The following is a 27229-nucleotide window of genomic DNA, read 5'->3' as shown; positions in this document are numbered from 1 at the left end:
GGTTTGAACTTTAGAAAAGCATAGTCATCCAGACGTATAGCTCCAAAGAATCTGTTATTTAAAGATTATTGTGGGGGCTGCAAACTTTGAGAGAGAGAAATGAATAAGAGAGAGAAATAAGCCAGGTCTTCTGCTATCAACCTTTTAGGGCGTGTTTGATGACAGGAAGTGCTTTCCATCCGGAAGTGTTTTCCATGTTTGAAGACAGGAAGATCTTTCCACCAGGAAGTGTTTTCCAGGAACTTGGAACTTACCTAATACTGTTCATGTTGAAAAAAAGTGCCCTAGACCAGAGCCCTCCCTTCGCACTCAGCCGCTCAACCAGAGCCCTCTCTTCACACTCAGCCGCTCGCTAGGGTTTACGAAAGACGATGGATCTTTTTCTTGAGCTCTGATCCTTGTTATTGAGCGCTGATTATTGCTATTGAGCTTTAATCCATGGTAGGTTTTCTTAGCTCTTGTGAGGGTGATTCATTTCTGATAAAAATAGAAATGGATGCCATCTCATATTAGGGTTTCTGTGGGTTTCACATCATGGTTTCTGTGGGTTTCATATCATCGTGTGATGACTGATTTGATTTATCACTGATTTATGGGTATGAGTATATTTGGATTATTTCTGGAATCCTTGAAAAATCTTGTGTTGGTTATTTCTGGATTTTTCGTTTTCTAGTTTAGAAACTCTTTAAATCTCTGTTTCTGCAGTCTAAGCAAACTTGGCTTTCAGTTTTATTGATATTAATTTGCTAATTTTGATGGGTAGTTTTACTCCATTTTCTTACTACATTGTGAGTTGTTTATGTAATTTTCGCTGTATGCAACTTTTTTCCGGATATAGAATTTTTTTCTGTAAAGCACAAAGTTATTTTTCTATAAAGTAAAACTTCTCTTGTCTCTCTCACTCGAAGGTCCAAGAAGACGGAGGAGCAAGCAAAGTGCTCTGAATCTGTTCTCTTCATCTTTTTGAGGTATTCTATGTCTTCATCTCTCTCTTTCCCCTGGATCTCTTCCTTGAGCTCTGATCTGTGTTGTTCATCTTTCTCGAGGTATTTGCTTGCCCCCGACTGCCCTAACCACAGAGAAGAGACCATTTGCGCTTTCTCTTTGCGCCTACAAGCCTCCTCACAAAGGTACATTCTCTCTCTGGTTTTCCCTCTCCCCTGAATTTTTTTCTCTCTGGTTTTTCTCTATCCCATGGTTTTTTTTGCTCTCTCTGATTATTTCTCTAGGTTCCGAACATGGTGAAAATCGATCTAGGGTTTTCAGTGATGAATATTGTTTTGTGGTAAATTGTGATCTGGAGGGTACAAATATTTTGACTGTTTTTTTTGATAAACAGTTCTCTGTAGAAACCTTGCCCCTCATCCCTCCCTTCAAGCCTTCCTCTCTCCAGGTAAATTTCACAGTTTTCCAATTCTTCTTCCCTGTACATAACTATGGGAATATTAGGTTTTTTTTTTTTTTTAAATTTAATTATTGGGTTTGTTTAGTTTTACTTAGCTCCAATTATGAATGCTGTAGCTACCATGTTCTTTTTGCTACCTTTCTTTTTTTTAATAAATAATGTCTATGATATGCAGTTATGAAGTGGGTTTGTTTATGACTTTTTATGCAAAGAAGAAATGCATGAATTACCAACATTTTCATTTTCTTATTAGTTATGGTTATTTTGTATTTGGGTTTTTTGAGTACTTTCTCTGTGATATAGTGCTAATCGTGCTTCCATTTTCTTCAAGCCTTTTGGAAATAAACATCTTCACCTAACACAATTAAAAGATTGAATGGCACTAATACTTGGGTTTCTTCTTTTATGTGTATATCTTCTTCCTTTACATAATGGGTTATGTATAAATCACGATTGCCGCATTTCTTTGAAGAACGTAGATTAATGGGTTCCTTTCTTTCTTAGTTTTCTGAAAACCTGTGAAGTTTAGTTGCTATTGCTTACTAGCTTGCTTGTTTTCATTCCTGAATTTGTTCTTCGCTCAATGGTTTCATTTGTTCCAAGTATTTATTGAAATTGCTTAGCTATTTTTTTTTTTTGAAATTGCTTTGATATACAGCTATGATGTGGGTTCATGAAATCTGATATATTTTTTCTATGATATACAGCTATGATGTGGGTTTGTTCATATCTTTTTATGCAAAGAAGAAATGCAAGAATTACCAACATTTTCATTTTTTTTTTAGTTATGGTTATTTTGTATTTGGGTTTTTTGAGTACTTTCTCTATGATATTGTGCTAATCGTGCTTCCTTTTTCTTCAAGCCTTTTGGAAATAAACATCTTCACCTAACATAATTAAAAGATTGAATGGCACTAATACTTGGGTTGCTTCTTTTATGTGGATATCTTCTTCCTTTACATATTGGGTTATGTATAAATCATGGTTGCTGCATTTCATTGAAGAACATAGATTAATGGGCTCCTTTCTGTCTTAGTTTTCTGAAAACCTGTGAAGTTTAGTTGCTATTGCTTACTAGCTTGCTTGTTTTCATTCCTGAATTTGTTCTTCATTCAATGGTTTCATATGTTTCAAGTATTTATTGAAATCTGATATATTTTTTGTGTGGGGTCATGAAATCTGATAGATTACAAGTATTTATTGAAATCTGATATTTAAATTTGATGTGGGTTCATGAAATTTGATATATTTTTTCTATGATATACAACTATGATGTGGGTATGTTCATATCTTTTTATGCAAACAAGAAATGCATATCTTTTTGTGAATAAAATGTTGAATTTTATTGGAATTGAGAATAATCTTACTTACCTTTTTGTTATATTTTATTTTTGGGTTTGTTCAATTTTACTTAGCTCCAATTACTTGGGGCTTCCCACCCTGTCTATGTCCTCACTGTGTGATGGTGTCAGGATGATTCTGATAATTTCTTCCAAGGGCCTGTTTGATAACTGGAAGCAAGTTCATGAACTGTAAATTGGAAGTTCCTGAAGAACTGTAAATTAGAAGTTACTTAAGAAGTTCCGGATTTTTGTGTTTGATAATCTCACTGGGAAGTTAAGAAGTTCTCGGTTTCTGTGTTTGATAACCTCTTGAGAAGTTAAGAAGTTCCTGGTTTCTGTGTTTGATAACACCTCTTGGGAAGTTATAGAAGTTTTGGGTATCTGTATTGGATTAGCTTTAAATAGGCAACATGTAAAATGATAAAATGGAGACCTAGATATTATTTATTTTTTATTAATTTGTAGAATATTATTTTTTGGGATACAATATCAATTGAAAGTAAAGTATGTTGGATTAAGAGAGAGAGAGAGAAAGAGTTATGAGAGAGTTTTATTTATGAGTGAGAGCAGCGTCCTAAAGAGAGATATTTGTACATCAATTGAAGGAGGTGTTGCATGATAAACTTCATGGCACCCCAAAATTGAAGCAGTCTGTACTACCTCAATTCATTATTGTGTATCAAATCACTAGTTTCCTAATCGACTGTCTCAAAATAGAATTCAATATATTTTCTGAAGTATTGTAGGTAATTTGTTGAGTTTTTTTACAAATATGAAGTGGAATAGGTATTTAAATTTCATAAGTAGGTTGTCGATGACTTTCTTCTTAAACCGATTACAAACTCTCTTGCTCTCTCGCTATTCCTCACACATGTGCACACACACATGCACACTCATATCTATCGGCGGCCATGGCAATTGTGGATTTGGTATCCTGTATTCTATTGGACTGTGCTATAATAGCTTCAGCACATCATACAAACACACATTCACAATGCAAGCAGTAAGAAATCAGCCCATTCAACAATAACCTGTAATAACTTGAGCACTACTTACATTCACCATTGACGCATCTATATCTCAACCTAAAAAATATACGTCATTCAACAATAAAACAACATTGTTGTTTGTCCCTTATAGCATTTGTGATGCACACAACATTTGTATGTTCTTTCTCTCTCAAAGATTATAATGGCACACAACATTTGTGATGCATGTCAAGCAACATTCACAATTCATGCATCCATATATAACCCATGTACAAAAACCAGCCCATTCAACAATAACTTGTAATAGTTTAAACATACATAATTGAAAATGCAATTGAATGAACACAACATTTGACGAGGACTCAAAATTTGTGGCCACAAAATAAGGTCCATATCAAATGTAGAACAAATTCTAATTAGAACACAATAATGTCCATAAAAGTTGTTGAATTTTCATGCATTCTTCTTTTACAGGTTCACCTCAGATGTTGCATGAAAATGAAAAAGACAAATACAAGAAGAATAACATTAGTTATACATAGAAAATAGAAAATATCTCGTAATTGGGTCAGGTCGACAATGCCGGCTTGTTGTACTGCTATTGGTTCATTATTTATTTGGTGTAGTTCCTGTGATTCCTGTGGGTAACACCACTGTGGTGCATGTCAGCGTCTCAAATTTGCCATGTTGTTGATATTTGCTATATACTTATCACACCATTAGAAGAAATTACAAGAATCATCCTGACAGCATCACATAGTGAGGACATAGATGGGGTGGGAAGCCCTTAGTAATTGGAGCTAATTAAAACTTAACAAACCCAAAAATAAAAAATAACAAAAGGGTAAGTAATATTGTTCTCAATTCCAGTAAAATTCCGTATTTTATTCACAAAAAGATATGCATTTCTTGTTTGCATAAAAATATATGAACAAACCCACATCATAGCTGTATTACAAAGAAGCGGAATGAATGAAAAAAGTCAAGATTCACAAAAAGTAAGTATACACTAGAACAAAAAGTGATGAATGAAACTACAAAAGCTTACCATTTCAAAATCACTTAATTGAGAGCTTTACTTCATCTACTTTCCCGATTGCCTCAAGTATCATGGAACACTAATAAGATCATACTTAAAACCTTTTTCACTCATCTCTTTCATTACCTTAGCAGCCTCCTCAAACATACCAGCACGACTAAGAACTCCAAGGACCGTGTTATAAGATATCACATCAAGCTTGATTACTGAAATTTTCATTCTTGTCAACATATCCATTGCTTGTTTAGGGCCACCAGCCCTAGCTATCCCATTCAAAATAATATTATATGAATTGATATCAGGGTTGCATCCTTCTTCTTGCATCTGTCTAAGCAAGGAATAAGCCTCATTAACCATACCTGCCCTCACCATGCAGCCTCCTCAAACATACCAGCACGACTAAGAACTCCAAGGACCGTGTTATAAGATATCACATCAAGCTTGATTACTGAAATTTTCATTCTTGTCAACATATCCATTGCTTGTTTAGGGCCACCAGCCCTGGCTATCCCATTCAAAATAATATTATATGAATTGATATCAGGGTTGCATCCTTCTTCTTGCATCTGTCTAAGCAAGGAATAAGCCTCATTAACCATACCTGCCCTCACCATGCCAGACATGAGAGCATTATATGAAAAGACATTTGGAGTATGGCCAAGTCTTTTCATTTCATCAAATAGACCGATTTCTTCTTTTATATGCCTTCTTTTGCCAATGTGTTTAATCATCACAGCATATACCCTAGAAATAGAAGTCCCACAATTCTCTTTCAATTCTTGAAACAACTCATTTGTAGCTTCATAGTGCTTTGATTTTCCTAGAGCATCTATCAGACTATAAGCAGCTAGACAAGGTGGAAAACCCTTCTCATCCATCTCCTCAAACAGCAGTAGTGTTTTCTCCAGCCTCCTGGCCTTGTAAAACCCATCAATAAGAATTGAGTATGTATAAGAACTAGGAGTAATACCCTTTTCCTTCATTTTTTCGAACCAACAGGTGGCGTCAAATGCTGGAGCATTTGACTTAAAGAGAGCTTTTATGACAATATTGTAGGTCACCACATTAAGGGGGAATCCAAATGTCTCCAGTTGCCCAAAAATTTTAAGCACATCATCAAGCTTGCCTGCCTCCCCCAAAATGTTGATCAAGTTATTCATCAGGACAACATCAGGCCTACAATCCTTGGCCTGCATATCACAAAATATTTGGGAAGCCCCCTCAACTACCTGCTTTACCAATTCCTTTTATCAGCTCGGTGTATGTAAAAAACACTTGGGGCACAATTCTTTTCTTTCATCTCTTCGAACAAAGCCTGCTTTACACGTAACAAGGGTTAAAACTCCCCAACTCAGAGATATTAAATGGGGTAAAAAAGAAAGGAACTCATTTTCCCCTTGTTCGACCAAAAAATCTTTTTTTATTTATTGTGTTATGTAGGATTCTGCAAACCTATTACTAAAAAATGTACGATTAGGCTAGCATAAGGGGTAATTAAAAGGTCTTTTTATGTAGTCAGGAACTATCAGTAGAAACTGTAGAATCTCTGTAATTTCAGGAAAAGACTATAGCGCACTACTAAATTTTAGGAGTTTCTTTTGCAACAGTTTAGAGAGAGAGAGAGAGAGAGAGCATACCGGAGCGTGAAAGTGGTGTGGAGAGGGCAGGTGAAGAAATTGCCCGCTTGAAGATGACCATTCTGATATCATGTAGAGAGAGAGAGAGAAGTAGAGCATTTAGCAGCGTGTATATAAAGAGGAATTCTACATATTCTTGAATTCCAGAGCTCTCAAATATCGAGAAAAGTTCCCATGATTCTACACCACCCTCAACAATTGGAGAAAAACTTCCCTGATTTTACAGTCACGATCGATATAGAGTCCTGTTTCCAAGTATATATAAAATCTCCCTCCGTTTCTCTCTCTGAAGAAGTCTCCCTCCCTTTTTCTCTCTATCAAGTTCCATGAAGTATAGAAAACTCTCCCCACTCTCTCTCACTAACAAGTCTTCCTCCTTTTCTCTCTCTCAAATGCCATGGCCATTCGATTATTGATTGAAATTTCAGAACTTTTGCCGTTTGGTAAGTCCCTCTCACCCTTGAACCCCGTCTCTCTGTATCTAACGAGTATCTCAGTCTCTCACTAAAATTTTGCTTTATGCTCTTTGTCACTAAAATTTTCCTCTATACTTGAGGCAATCGGGAAAGTAGATGAAGTAAAGCTCTCAGTTAAGTGATTTTGGATTGGTAAGATTTTTTAGTTTCATTCATCACTTTTGGTTCAAGTGTATGCTTACTTTTTGTGAATCTTGACTTTTTTCATTCATACGGCTTCTTTGTAATTGGGAGAGAGCATAGAGCAAAAATTTTAGTGAGAGACTGAGATACTCGTTAAATACAGAAAGACGGGGTTCAAGGGAGAGAGGGACTTACCAAACAACAAAAGTTCTGAAATTTCAGTCAGTAATCAAATGGCTATGGCATTTGAGAGAGAGAAAAGGACGAAGACTTGTTAGTGAGAGAGAGTGGGGAGAGTTTTCTATATTTCATGGCATTTGATAAAGAGAGAGAGAAAGGGACGGAGATTTTATATATACTTGGAAGCAGGACTCTATATCGATCGTGACTGTAAAATCATGGAAGTTTTTCTCCAATTGTTGAGGGTTGTGTAGAATCGTGGGAATTTTTCTCAATATTTGAGAGCTCCGGAATTCAAGAATATGTAGAATTCTTTTTTTATGTACATGCGGCTAATTGCTCTGCTTCTCTCTTTCTCTACATGATATCAGAATGGTCATCTTCAAGCGGGCAATTTCTTCTTCACCTGCCCTCTCCACACGTCTTTCACGCTCCGGTATGCTCTCTCTCTCTCTCTAAACTGTTGCAGAAGAAACTCCTAAAATTTAGTAGTGTGCTATATATATTATTTTCCTAAAATTACAGTGATTCTACAGTTTCTATTGATAGTTCCTGACTACATAAAAGGATCCTTTATTTTCCCCTAAAGCTAGCATAATCATACATTTTTTAGTAATAGGTTTGTAGAATCCTACATAACACTATAAAAAATAAGATTTTTTTGGTCGAACAATTGAGTTGGGGAGTTTTAACCCTTGTTACATGTTATTCTTAATTTGGCTTTCTCTAACAGGATTTGAATATCGTGATGATTTCTTTATTGGGTTTCAAATTTTGTTAAATTTTCATGTGGGTTTTGGTAACTTTGATGATTTATTTCTAATGGGTTTCAATTATTTGAAAAAACTATGCAGTCAATGAAATTGTTGATATGTTTGGAGTCTCAAATCTATATAGGCTGTGGCTGTTGTGATTCTTTCTGTAATGGGTTTCAAATTTTTTGTGGACTTCTCTCGTGGGTTTTGTGAACGTTGATGATTTCTCTCTAACGGGTTTCAATTGCTTGATTTTGAAAAAACAATGTAGTTAATGAGATTGTTGACATGTTTCGAGTCCCAAATCTTTAGATCAAGTTTCAAGTCCAGCCAGACAGCCGGAACGCACGAAGGAAGGACCATTCAATCCGCATATTAGATGAAGGGTTTATCAAAATACTGAAAATTTTCAAATGGAGTCTGGATGCAGAGAAAGCCCTTGAGGTTTTGAAATTGAGAGTGGACCATGGATTGGTCTGTGATCTCTTGAAGATAGACATAGAAATTGGAGATACAATCAAGTTCTTTAAGTGGGCTGGAAAGAAAAAGAATTTTGAGCACAATTCGACTGCTTACATGGCTCTGATACATTGCTTGGAGGAAGCCAGAATGGTGGGTGAGATGTGGGGTGTAATTCAAGAAATGGTTAAAAGCTGTTGCCCATTAAATTCATCTGAATTGTCTGAATTAATTAGAATTCTTGGGAAGGCCAAAATGGCAGAGAAAGCGCCTGTTCTATCCTTTACCAGATCAAGGCTCGAAATTGTTGCCCCACTACATATACTTACAATTGCTTGCTTATATTGCTGATGCAAGAGAACCACCTCGATAAGGTCCATGAGTTTTACAATGAGATGTGCATGAGGACAATTGTGTACCTGACACTGTGACTTACAGTGTTCTTATCTCTGCTTTCAGGAAACTAAACCGAGGAGGCGCAACATTTAGGCTTTTTGAAGAAATGAAGGAGAACCAACTCCAACCCACTTCAAAGATTTATACCACATTGATGGATCTTTCTTTTAAATCGGGGAGTTTTGATAAGGCATGGGCTTTGTTCAAAGAGATGAAAGAAAAGAATTGTGCCCCAAGTGTTTTTACATACATCGAGCTGATAAAAGGACTTGGTAAAGCAGGTAAAGTTGAGGGGGCTTACCAAATATTTTGTGATATGCAGGCCAAGGGTTGTAGGCCTGATGCTGTCCTTATGAATAACTTGATCAACATTTTGGGGGAGGCAGGTAAACTTGATGATGTGTTTAAACTTTTTGGGCAAATGGAGACATTTGGATGCCCCCCTAATGCGGTGACCTACAATATTGTCATAAAAGCTCTCTTGAAGTCAAATGCTCCGGCATTTGACGCCACCTGTTGGTTCGAAAAAATGAAGGAAAAGGGTATTACTCTTAGTTCTTATACATACTCAATTCTTATTGATGGGTTTTGCAAGGCCAGGAGGCTGGAGAAAGCACTACTGCTGCTTGAGGAGATGGATGTTTCCACCTTGTCCAGCTGCTTATTGTATAGTCTGATAGATGCTCACGGAAAATCAAAGCACTATGAAGCTGCAAATGAATTGTTTCAAGAATTGAAAGAGAATTGTGGGTCTTCTAGTTCTAGGGTATATGCTGTGATGATTAAACACATTGGCAAAAGTGGGCATATAAATGAAGCAGTCGGTCTATTTGATGAAATGAAGAGACTTCGTTGTACTCCAGATGTCTTTTCATATAATGCTCTCATGCTTGGCATGGTGAAGGCGGGCATGGTTGATGAGGTTTATTCCTTTCTTAGACAGATGCAAGAAGAAGGATGCAACCCTGATATCAATTCATATAATATTATTTTGAATGGAATAGGCAGGGCTGGTGGCCTTAAACAGGCAATGGATATGTTGACAAGAATGAAAATTTCAGTAGTCAAGCTTGATGTGGTATCTTACAACATGGTCCTTGAAGCTCTTAATCGTGCTGGTATGTTTGAGGAGGCTGCTAAGGTAATGAAAGAGATGAGTGAAAAAGGTTTTAAGTATGATCTTATTACGTATTCCTCGATACTTGAGGCAATCAGGAAAGTAGATGAAGTAAAGCTCTCGGTTAAGTGATTTTGAATTGGTAAGATTTTGTAGTTTCATTCATCACTTTTTGTTCTAGTGTATGCTTACTTTTTGTGAATCTTGACTTTTTTCATTCATTCGGCTTCTTTCTAATCGAGAGAAAAGCTCTTTAAATGCTTAGTAATAAATATCTTTTTTTTGAATGTTTACTTAGTAATAAATATCGGATATACCAATCATTACCATCATCATGATTATTGTTATTTTTTCTATGATATACAGCTATGATGTGGGTTTGTTCATATCTTTTTATGCAAACAAGAAATGCATATCTTTTTGTGAATAAAATGCTGAATTTTATTGGAATTGAGAATAATCTTGCTTGCCTCTTTGTTATTTTTAATTTTTGGGTTTGTTTAGTTTTACTTAGCTTCAATTACTGGGGGCTTCCCACCTCGTCTATGTCATTACTGTGTGATGTTATCAGGATGATTCTTGTAATTTCTTCCAATGGTGTGATAAGTATGTAGTAGATGTCAACAACATGAAAAATTTGAGATGCCGACATGCACCACAATGGAGTTACCTATAGAATCACAGGAACAACACCAAATAAATAATGAACCAATAACAGTGCAACAAGCCGGCATTGTTGACCTGACCCAATTACGAGATATTTTGTATTTTCTATGTATAACTATGTTTTTTCTTTTTGTATTTGTCTTTTTCATTTTCATGCAACGTCTAAGGTGAACCTGTAAAAGAAGAATGCATGAAAATTCAACAACTTTTATGGACATTATTTTGTTCTAATTAGAACTTGTTCTACATTTGATATGGACCTTATTTTGTGGCCACAAATTTTGAGTCCTCATCAAATATTGTGTTCATTCAATTGCATTTTCAATTATGTATGTTTAAACTATTATAGGTTATTGTTGAATGGGCTGGTTTTTGTTCATGAATTGTGAATTTACTTGACATGCAACACAAATGTTTTAAGAGATAACACACAATTGTTGTGTGCTATTATAATCTTCGAGAGAGAGAGAGAACACACAAATGTTGTGTGTATCACAAATGTTGTAAGGGACAAACAACAATGTTGTTTTATTGTTGAATGACATATAGTTTTTAGGTTGGGATATAGATGCATTAGTGGTGAATGTAAGTAGTGCTCAAGTTATTACAGGTTGTTGTTGTTGAATGGGCTGATTTCTTACTGCTTGCATTTTGCATGTGTGTTTGTATGTTGTACTGAAGCTATTATAGCACAGTCCAATGGAATATACGGAACCAAATCCACAATTGCCATGGCCACTGATAGATATGAGTATGCATGTGTGTGTGTACACGTATGTGTGAGGAATAGCGAGACAGCAAGAGAGAGTTTGTAAACGGTTTAAGAAGAAAGTCATCGACAACCTGCTTATGAAAGTTAAACACCTATTCCACTTCATATTTGTAAAAAGACTCAACAAATTGTGTTCCCACAATAGTTCAGAAAATATATTGAATTTTATTTGAGATAGTCGATTAGGAAGCTCGTGATTTGATATACAATATTGAATTGAGGTTGTGCTTGACATTGTCTACAAACTTCTTCAATTTTGAGGTGCAATGAAGTTTATCATGCAACACCTGCTTCAATTGATGTACAAATATATCTCTCTTTAGGACGCTTCTCTCACTCATAAATAAAACTCTCTCATAACTCTTTCTCTCTCTCTCTCTTAATCCAACGTACTTTACTGTCAATTGATATTGTATCTCAAAAAATAATATTCTTCAAATTAATGATATATAAATAATAACTAGGCGTCAATTTTAACATTTTACATTTTGTCTATTTAAAGCTAATCCAATACAGATACCCAGAACTTCTTTAACTTCCTAGAAGGTTATCAAACACAGAAACCAAGAATTTCTTAACTTCTCAGGAAGTTGTCAAACACAAAAACCAGAAACTTCTTAACTTCCTAGGGAAGTTATCAAACATAGAAACCAGGAACTCCTTAACTAACTTCTAATTTACAATTCTTCAGGAACTTCCAATTTACAGTTCATGAACTTGCTTCCTGTTATCAAACTGGCTCTTAGAGAGAGAAAGGAATAAGATCATAAGAGTAAAAAAACACCTGCTATCTCTGCTTTGATCCTCTTTTTTTTTTTGAAAATCCTCTGATCTGATCCTCATAGAACTTATAAATGATTCCTCTATGATATTGATAATTTATGTAATTTTTTTTGTTCTTCTCTGATAAAAGTGTGTTGAGACTTGAGACACTACAGAGTAATACTGGATATCCATCTTTTGATTGTCCTCTTCAGGTGAGGTACGTTATTCTGCAACATAGAGAGAGAGAGAGAGAGAGAGAGAGAGAGGGATTGCAAACCTAGAGAGAGACGTAATGTTTAGAGATCACATGAAAAACCCCATTAATTTGCAAGTTGTTGTGATTGCAAATTGTGGGAAATGTAGCTTGGTATACCCATGAGAGAGAGAGAGACCACTACCCCTTTCGATCGCCATGAATCCATAGAAAGAAATTGCATCTCCCTTTACCCCCTCTGATCCCTCCTTTTTCCCTTGTGTTCTCTTTTTTCGCATTTCCATTTTCGTTGTTTACTCATCTCTGTTATTTGCTTTTTATGTGAATATAGATAAGGGGAAGGAAGAAAAAGTCTACTTTTTACGGATGAGTTATCACTATTGGAGTGAGAAGAGGAGCTTGTGGAAAAGCAGGCTTGCAGCTTTGCAACTTCAATTCAGAGACTGCTTTCGTGTAGCTGTGGACAAGCAAAGACCTGGCCATGGTCACCACTTTGACAATTCTTCTCGAGCTTTGCGGCGTTTGACTTTTCGCTTCCAAAATCTCTTCTCAAATTCCTCTTCTTCTCCATTGATTCTCAATCGCCGTGGACCTGGCAAGTCTCTTCTCTAACCACTCATAGTCATTCTTTGTGTTGATTTCTTTCTTTTTTCAATTTCGAGCGCATAATTCGTATTTCATATGTAGTTTACGTATCTGGAAATTCTTTTTTTAAAAAATATTTTTCAGTTCTTAGGGAGGTTTCTCCACAATTCCTCTGAGAAATGGGTATTTAGGTTATCTCTTGATTAGGCATATATCATACCTAGATGCCAATCCATTTCGTTTTTTTGCCACAAGCAGGTTTTTACGTCTTCTAACTGAATTTTTGTAATCACTTTTACTTATTTATAACCCATTTTCTCTTTTTCTAGATGACAAGATTTATTTAGGTCTTGAAGATGTTGGATAATCTATTCATGAAATTGCTCTAGCTCCATTGTTATTTCGTTTTTAAGTTTATATATCTCTCAAAACATCCTCCTAGAAAACCACCATGGCACTCTTCCTAGCCCAGTAGCTGAACTTTCGGCACGTAGACCACCCGCCACCATTCTAGCTTGGTTTCTTGATTAGTGCAAGATAGTTTCCAAAAGAATGAAGATTTCCCTTGATTGTGCTAACTTCTGTTTTTTATCCATAACTTCGAAACATGTATAGGTAGGCCGAGTAGGTCTAAAGAGCAGACTGCACATCCTAAATATGTTATTTCATCGAATCCTCTTAGAAGGCAGAACAACACTGTCAACCCCCATTGTCATCATGGAGCTCTTTCCCAATTATAACTTTGGCCATATACCCTTTGTAACATCTCATCGCTAACTTTCTACATGATTTGAGGACACTCATCACAAAATTAGATGCCATTTAGTGAATGGTAAACATAAGATAGTGGCCGATGCTTGTGTTATTGTAATCCCTCTATATTGCTTTGATCAACAATTTACTTAATTCTTTCGGCACTAATCATAAATATGAATGATGACAAAGATCCCTCATTTCGAACCTCAGGATAGATGAGAAAGGCCTCAAACGGTTGCACTTGTAAGGACATAAGGTTGGCATTGAAAATGCCCTAACCAGGAAAATCCATTCAACATGATCATATTTCTTCTCCAAAATTACCTTTATGTGTTCTGATTCTGGTAACTATGGGCAACTAAGGACCACCAAGATTTATGTACATCTTACAGTGACTTGAATTGCCGCTTGCTCCATGTAAAACAATTCATTGGACTGTATGGGTGAGGTAGTCTGATGATTGCATTTGTTTCAAGAGTATGCCAAATTTTGTATCCACTGCAGTTGCCTAACACCACTGATCAGTGTACATAAAATTGGCGCGGCCACGGTACTTGCCGCTTGGCTGAGCCAGGTAACTCAGCCAAGTCCAGCACAATGCCTTTTGGCCCTAAATTTTTTTAAAAAAATAAACATTTCAAAAAAATAATAACCATGTAGTAAAAGTAAATTGAAACATACAGTGAACAACTTCAAAACAAAACAAAGTAAATTGAAACATAAAGTGAAACATAAAACAACTTTAACAGTTAAAACAAGCTTAAAAATTTAGAGAAAGAATGGATCTTAAGAAAACCGATTCACAGTTTAGGATATTTAGAAAAGACCAAAAACTACGAAAAATATAAAAATAGTGATTATGGCAAAAAACACTTACCAATCTTTACTAAATACATTCAAATCATATACAAAAAGATTATAAAACATTCCATCATTTTTTAATTTTTTTTTAGAATTTTTTTAAACAATTTTTTGAAGTTATCATTAATAAATTTTTTTTAGATTATCATTAAAAAAAAAAAAAAATTGAATTTTATTTGGTATCCCTGAGTTGTGCACCCAACTTGGGGAAAACTAGGCCTCACCCATAGTGTGATACAGAGTTACTCTCCCGAGTCCAAGTGGAATTGGCAAGTCACATTACACTGCCCACTGATCTTTCCAGAAAACTGAAACAACTGATTTTCTGAAAATGACAAAATTTCAGGACTTTCTGAAATGTCTTAATTCTTGATACTTTGAAGTCAATTGCACTTCCCCTAACAAAGCTTCTTGTATCAACAGACGCCGCTAAAGTTTGTGAGAATTCTTGTATACTGAATATGTACAAGGGAAATCAGACTATAGCCATATGGACAGTAGAAAGATCATAAGTCATTGGGTAATCATCAGCAATAGAAATGATGAACAGTGATGGAAAGAGATTGGACCCACAAGAGCTAGACATGTCAAAGTGGTTGTTCCCACACTCTTCACTGTACATCCCTTTTATGGATGTTGATGGCCCAAATCTGCAGTCTGTTTGACTATGGTACTCTCTCCCATTCTAGAAAGGAGAAGAACATTTCTTACTCCTCTTGCATGTCCATTTTTTCCATCTCTGTTATGGTCGTGCAATGGGTGTGTAAACATCTAGTTTGAATTTTGAACCAATACGAATAAATGATTTCCTCCTTTGGCTTTTGTTGTAATACTGTAGAGAAAGATATTGCTGCAATGGAAGATTCTGCCGTCACTCACATGCTTCGGGCAGTGGCTGTTCCAGTTCTAGGCAACATGTGTTATGTGTTTATGCATGGCCTTAATTGTATCCAGGTATTTATATGCTTACTTGATAGGCCTTTTGGGCTATTGAATATAAATATTTGAAGAATAAGTGTAGGCATTCTTTGTGTTTTTGCAGATTTATGGTGCAGAGAAACTTCATAAAGCTCTAACGCAAAGATCCATAGATCAATCTCTAATAACGGTATGGAAAAAATAGTGTTTGTTACCACTTTAAATACTCATTTGCTTCTACTCTTAGTTGTCTTGAGCTAGTCCGCATTTGAAGTCTCTCTCATATTCACTTTGTGAATTATTTTTGGTACTTTTTGGGCCCAAAATATCTGAAGCTTGATTTGGAGGAAACAATCTTTTGGGGGATGCAATAATTCAGATTAAGGCATAAGATTGGTAGATGATCTCCTCATTCCTTCCAATTGTGGCAGTTTGAAGGGTCCATTCTCATGAAGTGGGTTGCTCTTAAAGTTGTTTAATAGAGTGATAAATATGCTAATCTTTTGTTGTTTTTGCAATTATCCATTAGTGAGAGTATCCTGTGCACCCATCTGATCTTTTTCCTCTTTTCGTTGATTTTATATGTAAGATTTGATGTGCTTGAGCTAATTGAGACCGAAGGATGGTGACCTTAGTTGAAATTAAAAGTCTAGATTGACGTACTGAAATGTGGATGAGAATAGGAAATCATGCAACATATATATATATATATATATATATATATATATATATATAATTTTACCTTAGATTTCATCTTAAGAGTAATTTCTGCAACTCGTGATGCAGAAAAACCTTGAAACACATGAGCATGGCTTGGTTGCAGAAAGTTGAACAGTATTAGAGCTTTCCGTATGATTAAACATAGTGACCACTGAACTTCTCCTTAGCCTTTTGAAGCTGAATACATTGATAGATGCTTCAGTGGGTTGTGTCTGTGGAAGTATAGTAGTTATAATGGAAATTTACATCCGATCCCCAATTCACAACTATCACTACGAAAAACTCCACCCTTTTTTTGGTGAAAACACAGACCCAATTTTCATATAAGAAGTCCCTTATATGATTTTCAGTGCATTCAGACTAAAATACCTTTCATATTGGTTCAAATTAAAAGCTATATTTAAAATAAATATATTCTCCTCAACCACTCTCATATCTGTTAGAAAACCAACAACCCCCACCCCACCTGCAGTAGAGCCATAATTCCTACTCTTAAATCTATACTTCATATGCTACATTTCTTAGGATGTATGTCTGTGTCATTGCCATGCAGTATGATACCGTGCTTTTGTTTGATCTAATCACAACCTTTTAGATGTTTTTCTACAAAGCTATCAATCCATATCTTTAGCTACAAAGATCATGTATAGGGTCTCTTTGCCCTCACTTATAGGGTCTCTTTGCCCTCGCTTTAGCACAAGAAACCCTATACATGACCTTGAAGCTATCAATCCATATCTTTAGCGGAGGACTATGTGCTCTTCAGAAATCAGACCTTAGAAATTCAGGCCCTCATGGATTTGTTTGCGATTTATTCCCCTTATTAATATGGGAAAATTTTATATAGAGCCTAGCCTCTAACCAATCAAATTAGAGACTACCTCAAAATTTTCACTAGAAGAGGTTGTTTTGATGCCCAAATATTCTCAAACTGATCATCTTGACATCAAGATGCGTGGACTTGAGAAAAAAATGGATTTTAAGGTTTGAAAATAGTGCATCTTGTAATGCATTTTTCGACCGTCAATTTTAAGTTATTCAAGTTTTATAAATCTGATTGATCTACACTATTTTTGAAGCTTTAAATTTTATAACTAAAAATGAAAATATATTTTAAGGCTAGTTAAAGATTTCCAGCATTGAAATTACATTTCTCGACAATATTTGAAGGTGGGCTCTATTTTGATTGTTTAGAGCCTCGGCTCTACACAAATCGCCCCCTATTAATATTGCAAAGTGCCCTCCATGTTACAAAATTCAGCTTTGGTTTTGTCTCAAAATACAATGCAGACCTGCCCTCTGACATGCTTTCCTCTTTTAGCCCTTTGATGGCTTCTTTCCCCTTTCTTGAAATGCTCTTCTTCTATCTATGCAACACTTGTGCCATAGCTTTAACTGATTATGCATGGGATGTGTGGAGAATCAAGATCATGTGAGTTGGTTAGGCATTTTGGAAAGGCAAGGAAATCTGAAATTTCTTACGCAATATGAAGAGTTGTCAATGATAGGTGGCTGGTTTTGAAGGATGGAGATTGTTGCTGCAGCCATGAAATGGTGGTCTAGGGATAGAAAATGTGAAACAGGGCTATGGCATGAAGTGGCACTTAGAGATAGAGAGAGAGAGAGAGAGAGAGAGAGGGGGGGGGGGGGGAATCTAGCAGTATACATTATCTCTGACAAGACTGAAGGAGAAAGAGAGACAGAAGTGGGCGTGTGTGGGGTAGGGTGGAGATAAAGAGAGACTTGAGAGAGAGCAGGGCTTTGGCATGAGTGGCACTTAGGAAATCTGAATCAGCGTATATTACCTCTAACAAGACTGAAGGAGAAAGAGAGACAGAAAGGGAGGGGGGGGGGGGTGTGGGGTAGGTGGAGAGAGAGATAGAGAGACACACACATAGAAGGGGGGTTTATGTGGGTTACCTTTTATGTCAAAGAGAGAGGAGAGAGAACTTTTTTTTTTTTTTTTAAAAATATAGTTTCTAAAAGGAGAAACTATGTGGGGGTGTTTCTTGAAAAGAAAGTTGAAAATTTGAGATTGTGTTTGCTGTAAAGGTTGCTTCTTTTTTTTTTTTCTTTGGAATAAGTATAGGTTGGGGCTTGGATGTGAATTTGGTCAGTTTTAATGTTGCCATTACATGTGTTTTTCATTGAGTGGTTGATTTGGTCAATCAGTCTAGCAAATGTGAGTATATTAAGGGAAGATGTGAGTACATATAGGGATGGTTCTTAAGGTCCTCTTATTTGATGCCTCCTTAATTTTATCTTTGTATGTTGTGATTTTGTACGGTCTAAGAAGGGTGAGGACCTTAAACTTTTCTTAAACTGTCCCAAGCCCGGGTAAAGGAGGTGGGTTTGTGTTAGCTAGGTAGCCAACATAAAACTATGTCACATCTTATCATGAATCCTGAACATGTCTTACCGAGAGTATGATCCTTGATAGAGAAGAATAGAGGAATAGGATTCATGTAGCCGATCCCAAATAATTAGGATGAGGCATGGATGATGATGTGACTTTGTATATAAAAGAATCATCATCATCATTTTGGCCTTTTCCCAATTAATTAGGTTCTCCATTCTACTCTATTAATGACCATACCCTCAGTGAGGCAATAAGTCCCTATATTTTTTCGGACTACTTCCAACCACGTCATGTTGAGCCTACCTCTTGCCTTTTTTAGTCCTTCCACTTGAACTAACTCGCACCTCATAATATGTGTTTTACTTGGTTGGTGCCACACATGACCAACTTACCTAAGTCTACTCTCACTTATTTTATTGCCTATTGGTGCCACGCTTAATTTCTATCGAATGGATTCATTTCGAATTCTATCCCTTCTTACTTTCCCACTCATCCATCTCAACATCTTCTCCGCTACACTCATTCTATGGGTATCCGCCCAACATTCCACCCTATAGAGCAAAATTGGTCTCACCGTTGTCCTATAGAACTTGCGCTTTAGCATCATTGGTATGTGGCGATCACATAAAATTCCAGTTGCACTTCAACCACTCAGCTCTAATTCTGTGTGTGCCATCTTCTTCGATCTCTCTATTTTCTTGAATTATTGATTCAAGATAATTTACTTAAAAATTATTGATCCAAGGTATAAAAGAATACTTTGCTTAAAATTCTAGCATACAATAATATAATTATTTAGCTTAAAATTCTAATATACTAGTTGATATTGCTTATGTTATCATTTCATGTCGTCATCATCATCATCATCCAAGCCTTATCCCAATTATTTGGGGTTGGCTTCATGAATCTTGTTCCTTCATTCTTCTCAAGAGTCGTACCCTCAGTAAGACCATAAATCGCCATATCTTTTCTCATTACTTCTATCCATGTCCTTATGGGACTTCCCCTTGCCCTTTTTAGAGCTTCCACTTGAACTACATAGCACCTCCTAATCGATGTTATATTAGGTCTACATTGTACATGGCCAACCACCTAAGTATACTTTCTTTCATCTTATTACCTATTGAAGCTACACTTGTTTTTTTTGGGTAATTCAGTGGGGAAGACAAACCCCTATTCGTTTTTTTCAATAGATCAGGGAGTCAACATTTTTGAAGGTATTATTTGGGGGTGTCAATGGTAGGAATGGATGCCATGATGTGGTAACTGGATGTGGGGATGCTACCACCCCGACCCCAGCTCCTTTTCTATTGAAGCTACACTTAAGTTCCCTCATATGTATAAATTTTAAAATCTATCCTTTCTTGTCTTGCCGCTCATCTATCTCAACATCCTCATCTCAGCTACGCTCATCCTTTGCATAATATTATTTCTTGACTACTCTACATTCTGTCCTATAAAGCATGACTGGTCTTATGGCCGTCCTATAGAACTTCCCCTTCAATTTCAATAGCATGCGGCAATCACATAAAATTCCTTATGCACATCTCCACTTGCCTCATCCACCTCTAATTCTATGTGTGGATATTATCATTTTATATTATCACTATACTTTGGTTATGGCTATAATGGAATATTTTTTTGTCCAAGTTGAGAATGCTAAAACTGTATGCTGTTTAGAATTGGAAATAATTGTAAGAATTCTTTACTTACCACTTCTACATTGCTTAAGATGCTGAATTTCTTCTTATTCGCCTGTTCTTCTCCTCTCTTTTTTTCCGTCTTACTCTTTTTCTCTTTTGGGATGTTTGCTTTTGCTTATTAGTTGATATTCTCTCATCATTTGAGTTCATTACTTCTTTATAATGTGATTTTTCTTTTACAAGTAGAAACCGTTTGTTACCGTTTAATACTTGGTGTTAATGCAGGTTAGCAATCATGTTGCGGCTGTAGATGACCCTTTTGTTATAGCATCTCTACTACCCCCTAGTGTTTTACTTGATGCTCGTAGTCTGAGGTGGACTCTTTGTGCCACGGATAGGTGTTTTCGCAATCCAATGACATCTGCATTCTTCCGGGCTGTCAAAGTCCTGCCCCTTACCCGTGGTGAAGGTGTTTACCAAATGGTATTTATTTTTAGTTAGGGGTACTGCATCTAATTCACGCAGTATAATTTGGAAATTCTTTTCTTAAATGCGTAATTTTATATTCCTATGTTTTTTTTAATCTATCGTGTTGGTATTCCTCAGTCAACTCTCATGTTTGAATAAATAATGGATCATTCAATTGTTGGGTCTGCTGTAGGGAATGGATATGGCACTTTCAAAGTTAAACAGAGGAGAGTGGGTTCATATATTTCCTGAGGGTAGCCGTTCCCGTGATGGCGGTAAAACCATGGGTTCTTCTAAGCGAGGAATTGGAAGGTAAGACCATAAGAGAATAGAAGGTTGCTTTCATATATCTTGCCATCTAGGTCGGTACTAAGTGAAGTTACTTTAGTGCAGATCAAACTCTATGAATAATAATATGATAGATTTCGCAGATGTGTACCTCTGAGTAATTCTGTATTTATTGCTTCATCGTATTGAAGCTTTCTTGATCAGCTTCTGGGTGTCTATTGCGATCTTATGCTTCACCTTTATCATTGCCTCACATATCTCTCTCTCTCTCTCCCTCTCTCTCTCTCTCTTTCTCTCTCTCTCTCTTCCTCTCTCTCTCTCTCTCTCTCTCTCTCTCTCTTCCTCTCTCTCTCCCCCCCTGACAGTTTTCCTCTTATGGGGTTTCTCAGGCTGGTGATGGATGCCAATAAGATGCCCCTAGTAGTTCCTTTTGTGCACACAGGGATGCAAGAAATCATGCCAGTAGGGACCAGCATCCCAAAAGTCGGCAAGCAGGTATACACAACGTCCACTGTTAAACTCTCAATCTTTACAATCCATGGATAACCTATGTAGCTTTTTGGTGCACAGTCCCATTGCTTTTTTCATATGAGCAACCCCTGTTGCTTACATACTCATTTCTATTGTAGGTTACTGTTCTTGTAGGCGACCCTATAGAATTCGATGACTTGCTTCTCTCTTTGGGACGCTATCCAAACATCTCGAGGAGAGCTCTTTATGATGCTGTTTCTTCGAGAATTGGGAATCGATTGGAGGAACTGAAAACCCACGTAGAGAAATTAGATCTTGAACTGAGAATCCTGGGTGAGGCTTGGCAACCTGAAAAGGACAGACGAGTTAGTGAGATAATGGAACAGGTTGATTGGGAGGCTTTTGGGTTTGGAAACTTTATACTCGGAGCACAGGACACATCGCCGGTTCAGCCAACTCATTTGCATTCAGTTGAGGCTCGGAACTACTCTTGGGGTCTTAAGACTAATCCTATTGCCAAGAATAGATATGCAACCATGGGTTTTTCTTATGAAGGCGGTATAACATCGAGGTTATGTCGATTCATGGACCCAACAGAGTTAGTGGGCTTTGCAGCTAAAGGCTTGATGATGAGTTCCAGAAAGAAGGAAAAGTATTTGTCAAGTGATGTTACACCATTGAGGGCGTGGAGGCTGTTCTTGGAAGAAAAGTTCCAGGATTTGGGTTATATTTAATGTTTGATAAGGAAGATTGGTATGGTAGTAAACAGTTTTGACCTCAAAAACTTCAGCAACCAACCTCCAAAAAAAAGAAAAGAGACACTTAGGCATCCATCATCATAATCATACTTGTTCAAAGGAAGCAGAGATAAATAAATAAAAATTGCTCAAGGCCCCCATCAGTTTATGAAAGGGTGCGGTTTGTATAGATCGAGGCTCTAAACAATCAAATTTAAGCGCATCATCAAGTAGTATCAATCAAGTAGTGTCAAGAAATGTGGTTTCAATAATGGAAATCTTTGTGATAGTTTTAAAATATATTTTTATTTTTAATTATCAAATTTAAGGGTGCGATTTGTATAGAGGCATAGGCCCTAAACAATCAAATTAGAGTCTACCTTCAAATAGTGTCGAGAAATGTGGTTTCAATAATGAAAATATTTGTGATGGCCTTAAAATATATTTGCATCTTTATTTATAAAACTTAAAGCTTAAAAAATAGTTTAGATCGATATATCCATGAAAACTTGAAAATTGACTGTCCAAAATTGTGTTGCCAAATGTACTATTTTCAAATTTTGAAATTTTTTTTTTTTTCATGTCCATGTATCTTGATGTCGACATGATCAATATGAGGATATTTGAGCATCAAAACCATCCCTGTTAGTGAAATTTTTGAAGTAGGATCTAATTTGATTGTTTAGAGCTTAGGCTTATATAAACTTTTTTCAAAATTTAAAGCGTCAAAAGTAAATCGAGTAGATATATGAAAACTTGTATATATGCCTTAGTCAACAGTCAAACTATTTTTTTTTTTTCCCCAATACGCCTTTTTTTTTTTTCTCTCTTCCATTTTTAACTTATTATTTTATATTCATATTTTCTCTATGTACTTACGCATATGCTAACCCAAACTCTCTCTATACTTATCCAAAAGCCAAAATAAAGTCCCATCGGTAGTCTCTCTCTACTTACCCAGCCAAAGCAACTCTCTCTTATCCATATTCTCTCTCTCTACTTTGCGGTCTAGCATATTTTGTGCCGGACTGATTTTTTTTTTGCGGTCTAGCACATTTTGTGTTAGAGTGCATTTTTTAGTCATAAAACTATTGGAACCTGAATTTTTTTTAGCAATCTAGCACAAGATTGCAAACAAAAATTTTTTGTCCGGTACACTCTGGTAACTTTGCATAAGCTTTATCGCTAAAAAATGTAGTCCAACAATCTTTGTGCCGAAGCGAATTATTTTTTGCAGCCTGGCATGTTTTTCAAGCCTTGTATGTTAAAAAATGTGGTCCAGCATACTCTGTGTCGGACCATGTGCCGCATCGAAATCTTTTTGTCGGCATGTTTTTCAATTGTATCAGACCATATTTTCAAGCTTTGTATCATTTAGTGTAGAGAGAATGGGAATGACGGTGGGTAGAAAAAGAACGAGAGAATGGATAGAGAGAAGAGAATGTGAGAGAGGGTTGGTGAAGAGAGAGAATAGGAGAGAGGTAGAAAACGTACGAGACAAATTGGTAACACGTGACCAATCTTTTCGAAAGGGGAAGATCGATAACAAATGGCATTTTGGTCCTAAAACTCATTGACTATTTGACTGGTGGGTTAGATATAAAGAAAAATAAAATTATCACAAATATACTTATATTTTTGTAAAATTAAAAAAAAAAACCTAAACTTTTCAAAACTTCGTCTACATCCTTTCCCACTCTTTTTGGGGTTTTTTTTTACAAAAAAGTCTTTCACGGTAGTTTTTATACCGCAATATATATTACAAGTTTTATGGTAATTAAAATACGATAAAACTTTTAAGTAATATTACGATACTTTAAGTACACTAAAACTCTGGCCATGACCATGAAGCCAATTACGGTACTTTAAGTACTATGAAAACTAAAACCCGTTATATCGTAAAAACTAACCCATGTTATACGGTACGATATTAACTACGATACTTTAAGTACACTAAAACTCTGGCCATGTCCATGTAGCCAATTACGGTACTTTAAGTACCATAAAAACTAAAACCCATTATATGGCATTTTAAGTATCGGAAAAAACTAACCCATGTTATACGGTACTTAAAATGTGCTATACCCTACTCTTTGATTATATTTATCTCTTTCATCTTTGATTCTATCTCTTATTTCTCTCTCTAATTCTTTTTAATATTTATCTCGTCTTTCTCTCTCTAAATATTTTCTCTCCCTAATTGGGATATTTCGCTGTGTCCAAATTGGCTCGTTTGAGTAATCAAACACTGACTTCGGCTATGCAAAACAGAGGACATGAACTATCTAAGGAAACAATGATGAAATTGTAGAGAGAGAAAGAAGAGATAAATAAAAAATTAGAGAGAGAAAGAAGAGACAAATATTAAAAAGAATTAGAGAGAGAAATAATAGATAACATAAAAAGAATTAGAAATGAAAGAGATAAATATTATCTAAGGAAACGAGGATGATAAATATTATCTAAGGAAAAGATTGTAGAGAGAAAAAAAAGATAAATATTAAAAAGAATTAGAGAGAGAAAGAAAAGATAAATATTAAAAGGAATTAAAGAGAGAAAGAAGAGATAAAATTAGAGATGAAAAAGATAAATATAAAAGAATGAGAAAATGGTTTACGGCATTTTAAGTGTCTTATAACATGGGTTAGTTTTTACTGTACTTAAAATGTCGTATAATGGGTTTTAGTTGGCTTCATGAGAGTTTTACGGTACTTAAAGTACCGTAATATTACTTAAAAGTTTGCAATATATATTACGGTAGAAAGACTACTGTGAAGAGTATTTTTGAAAGTTGGGTGTAAAAGAGGTTTTTGAAAGTTTGGGATTTTTTTTCAATTTTACGAAAACATTGGTATATTTGCGATAATTTTCATAAAAAAAAATAGTGTTGGGATTTAGGATATAATATAAAAAATAATGACAGGTAAGATGTGTGGTAAGTTGAAATTGCTTATAAACTTTTTTTATATAATATATAACATTTGAACTCGTATCTTTCCTCAACATTTAGATATGCGTTATAAGTCACACCTTTTCCCAAAAACACATCAAATGGGGCGTCGAATGGACTGCTATTTCATAAATTTGCACCCCCCAGGCTTCTATTTGTAAAGCCGCATGATATCCTATTTTAAGGGGCTGAACAACTTCTTTTTATGGAAGCTAAGGATATCTGGCAAACTTCTATTTGTTCGTGCCTTTTTTATAGTGAATGGCTGTTAGTACTTGATACACCGATATTCATATTGGATGCGGTTTGTATAGAGCCTACGCTCTAAACAATCAAATTAGAGCCTACCATTAAATAGGGTTGAGAAATGTAGTTTCAATACTGAAAATCTTTGTAACAACATTAAAATATATTTTTATCTTTATTTATAAAGTTTAAAGCTTCAAAAAATAGTGTAGATCGACAAATCTATGAAAACTTGAAAATCTTGAAAATTGACGGTCCAAAAATGCATTACAAAATACACTATTTCTAAAACTTGAAATCCATTTTTTTCTCAAGTCCGTACATATTGGTGTCGAGATAATCAATTTGAGGATATTTGGGCATCAGAATAACCTCTTCTAATGAAATTTTTGTGGTAGGCTCCAATTTGATTGTTTAGAGGATATTTGAAATTTGTGTGGTAGGCTATACATAAGAGGTAAGATATATGAGGTAAGAAGGTGGCAATGGGACAGGTTGCTCGACTCGGCCAAATTGGCTCAGCCCTGAATGCATGGGCCACAAAAATATGACCCAAGGGCTTAGCTACAATGACCCGAGAGCTGGGTCAGGGCCATGGCATGATAGGGATGCCAGCCCGATCCTTTTGTTCCTTAATTTTTTATTTATTTCCTTAAGCCTACCTCTGGCCAGCCTAACTAGGACTGGGTCAGGATTGAGCCTAAGGTAGGGCCTCTTTGGCCCGTTCTGGATTGGCCCAATAAGGACCAGGGCCAGGCTAGGGCCAAGGTTGGCCTGGCCCGTTGCTGGACCTTGTAGACCCATGTAATACCTTGAAAGTGATAATTCAACTTAGAATTAAATTATACTCATTCTCTAAAAGCGTACAAAACTAGCATCTTCTAATGAAAGCAACGTCATCATTTAATTTAAGCCATCCTCCACCTTCTCTTCTTCTAACTCTTGTGGTCCCTTGATCCACCTAGTGGTCTTTCAACTTGGATCGTCGTGTTCCCATCTTTCAACACTTCGTCTAGGGAGTCTCTCTCTCTCTCTCTCTCTCTCTCTGGATCACATCTTATATGCTTTCCTCTCTATATTTCTACGAGGAGGAACAAGGAAATCCCTGCCTCCTAACTCCCAACAACCCCTTTTTTTCTCCCCTCCATATGCTATTCTTGGTTATACTATCTTCAATTTATAGGAAAGTTTACAGATGGAACTACACGAAAAAGCTTGTTTTTCCAAGTTCATACTACCATATATCATGGATTTTCCATGAACATTAGCCAAGCTTTCTAGAGGGTTAACTAATATGACAACACAAATAATAAATTCCTAACCCTTTCATTTTCGATTGCTGACATAATGGTCGATATGGGAAAGGGGCTGGGCTTGTGGCGGACACACAACCACACCCTAGTCGCCATATTGTGGTTTCCATTCACATGGACACCATTATACTAACACCTTCAAAAAAACTAACTCGTAAGCTATTTAAATAAACAGGTAGGGGCCAGTTTTTCTCACTAAATTACCTTTATATATATACTACAAAATGCCTATGGGCGAAAATGAACAGTATTTTTGCCCATAGGCTCGACGCCGTCCGATTTTTTTGGACAGCGTGGATTAAAGATCGCCACGGACATAGTATAGCCGTGGTGGTATGTCACGGATATAACATGTCTATGACAGGATTCTTTTCACGAAAAATTGACCCAAAAAATATATGGGGACTGCTACAAACCCTGTAGGTCAATGGCAGTTTTTAGGCGAAACCATCACGGACATAGTATGTCTGTGACGGTGGTGAAATACTATAGCAATTTGCCTCTTGACGTTTTTAAGACTTTTCATATAGGGGAGTGATTTCATACAACAGTTGTATAATAATATAATGCAACAACTT

General features: G+C 36.1%; 1 protein-coding gene and 1 pseudogene across 18 annotated transcripts; one reads left to right on the top strand and one right to left on the bottom strand.

The window, feature by feature from the left end:
- The first annotated feature begins 88 nt into the window (after positions 1 to 88).
- On the top strand, positions 89 to 22332 carry LOC18430317 (Phospholipid/glycerol acyltransferase family protein). Of its 18 annotated transcripts, none has more exons than XM_088859494.1 (13): positions 89 to 441; positions 909 to 968; positions 1047 to 1130; positions 1340 to 1393; positions 12271 to 12339; positions 12668 to 12931; positions 14962 to 15208; positions 15377 to 15492; positions 15581 to 15646; positions 20464 to 20661; positions 20840 to 20958; positions 21324 to 21429; positions 21564 to 22332. In XM_088859494.1, the coding sequence occupies exons 7-13, from the start codon at positions 15172 to 15174 to the stop codon at positions 22137 to 22139; spliced, it is 1218 nt and encodes a 405-aa protein (XP_088715620.1). In that variant the 5' UTR covers positions 89 to 441; positions 909 to 968; positions 1047 to 1130; positions 1340 to 1393; positions 12271 to 12339; positions 12668 to 12931; positions 14962 to 15171; the 3' UTR covers positions 22140 to 22332. The 18 variants fall into 18 exon arrangements, with proteins under 18 accessions (XP_088715620.1, XP_088715619.1, XP_088715617.1 ...); XM_088859493.1 differs by lacking the exon at positions 14962 to 15208 and adding an exon at positions 7564 to 7628 and having other exon boundaries at positions 12271 to 12334; XM_088859491.1 differs by lacking the exon at positions 14962 to 15208 and adding an exon at positions 7564 to 7628.
- LOC18430315 (uncharacterized) lies at positions 5142 to 6106 on the bottom strand (annotated as a pseudogene).
- Positions 22333 to 27229: the final 4897 nt, after the last annotated feature.

The sequence above is a fragment of the Amborella trichopoda genome, chromosome 2 (assembly GCF_054954075.1).
Source record: "Amborella trichopoda isolate Santa Cruz 75 chromosome 2, AtrichopodaSantaCruz75HAP2 v2.0, whole genome shotgun sequence".
NCBI classification, from domain to species: Eukaryota; Viridiplantae; Streptophyta; class Magnoliopsida; order Amborellales; family Amborellaceae; genus Amborella; species Amborella trichopoda.
Note: the sequence above shows the minus strand (reverse complement) of the source record. Positions and strands in the feature narration are given on the sequence as shown.

Bases quoted from the DNA above. Each gene is read 5' to 3' on its own strand.
- LOC18430317 (XM_088859486.1), top strand. From the start codon at position 7,565: ATGGTCATCTTCAAGCGGGCAATTTCTTCTTCACCTGCCCTCTCCACA. The intron at 7,629-12,667 runs GTATGCTCTCTC...ATGTGAATATAG, and splicing joins CACACGTCTTTCACGCTCCG to ATAAGGGGAAGGAAGAAAAA. The intron at 20,662-20,839 runs GTATTTATTTTT...GGTCTGCTGTAG, and splicing joins GTGAAGGTGTTTACCAAATG to GGAATGGATATGGCACTTTC.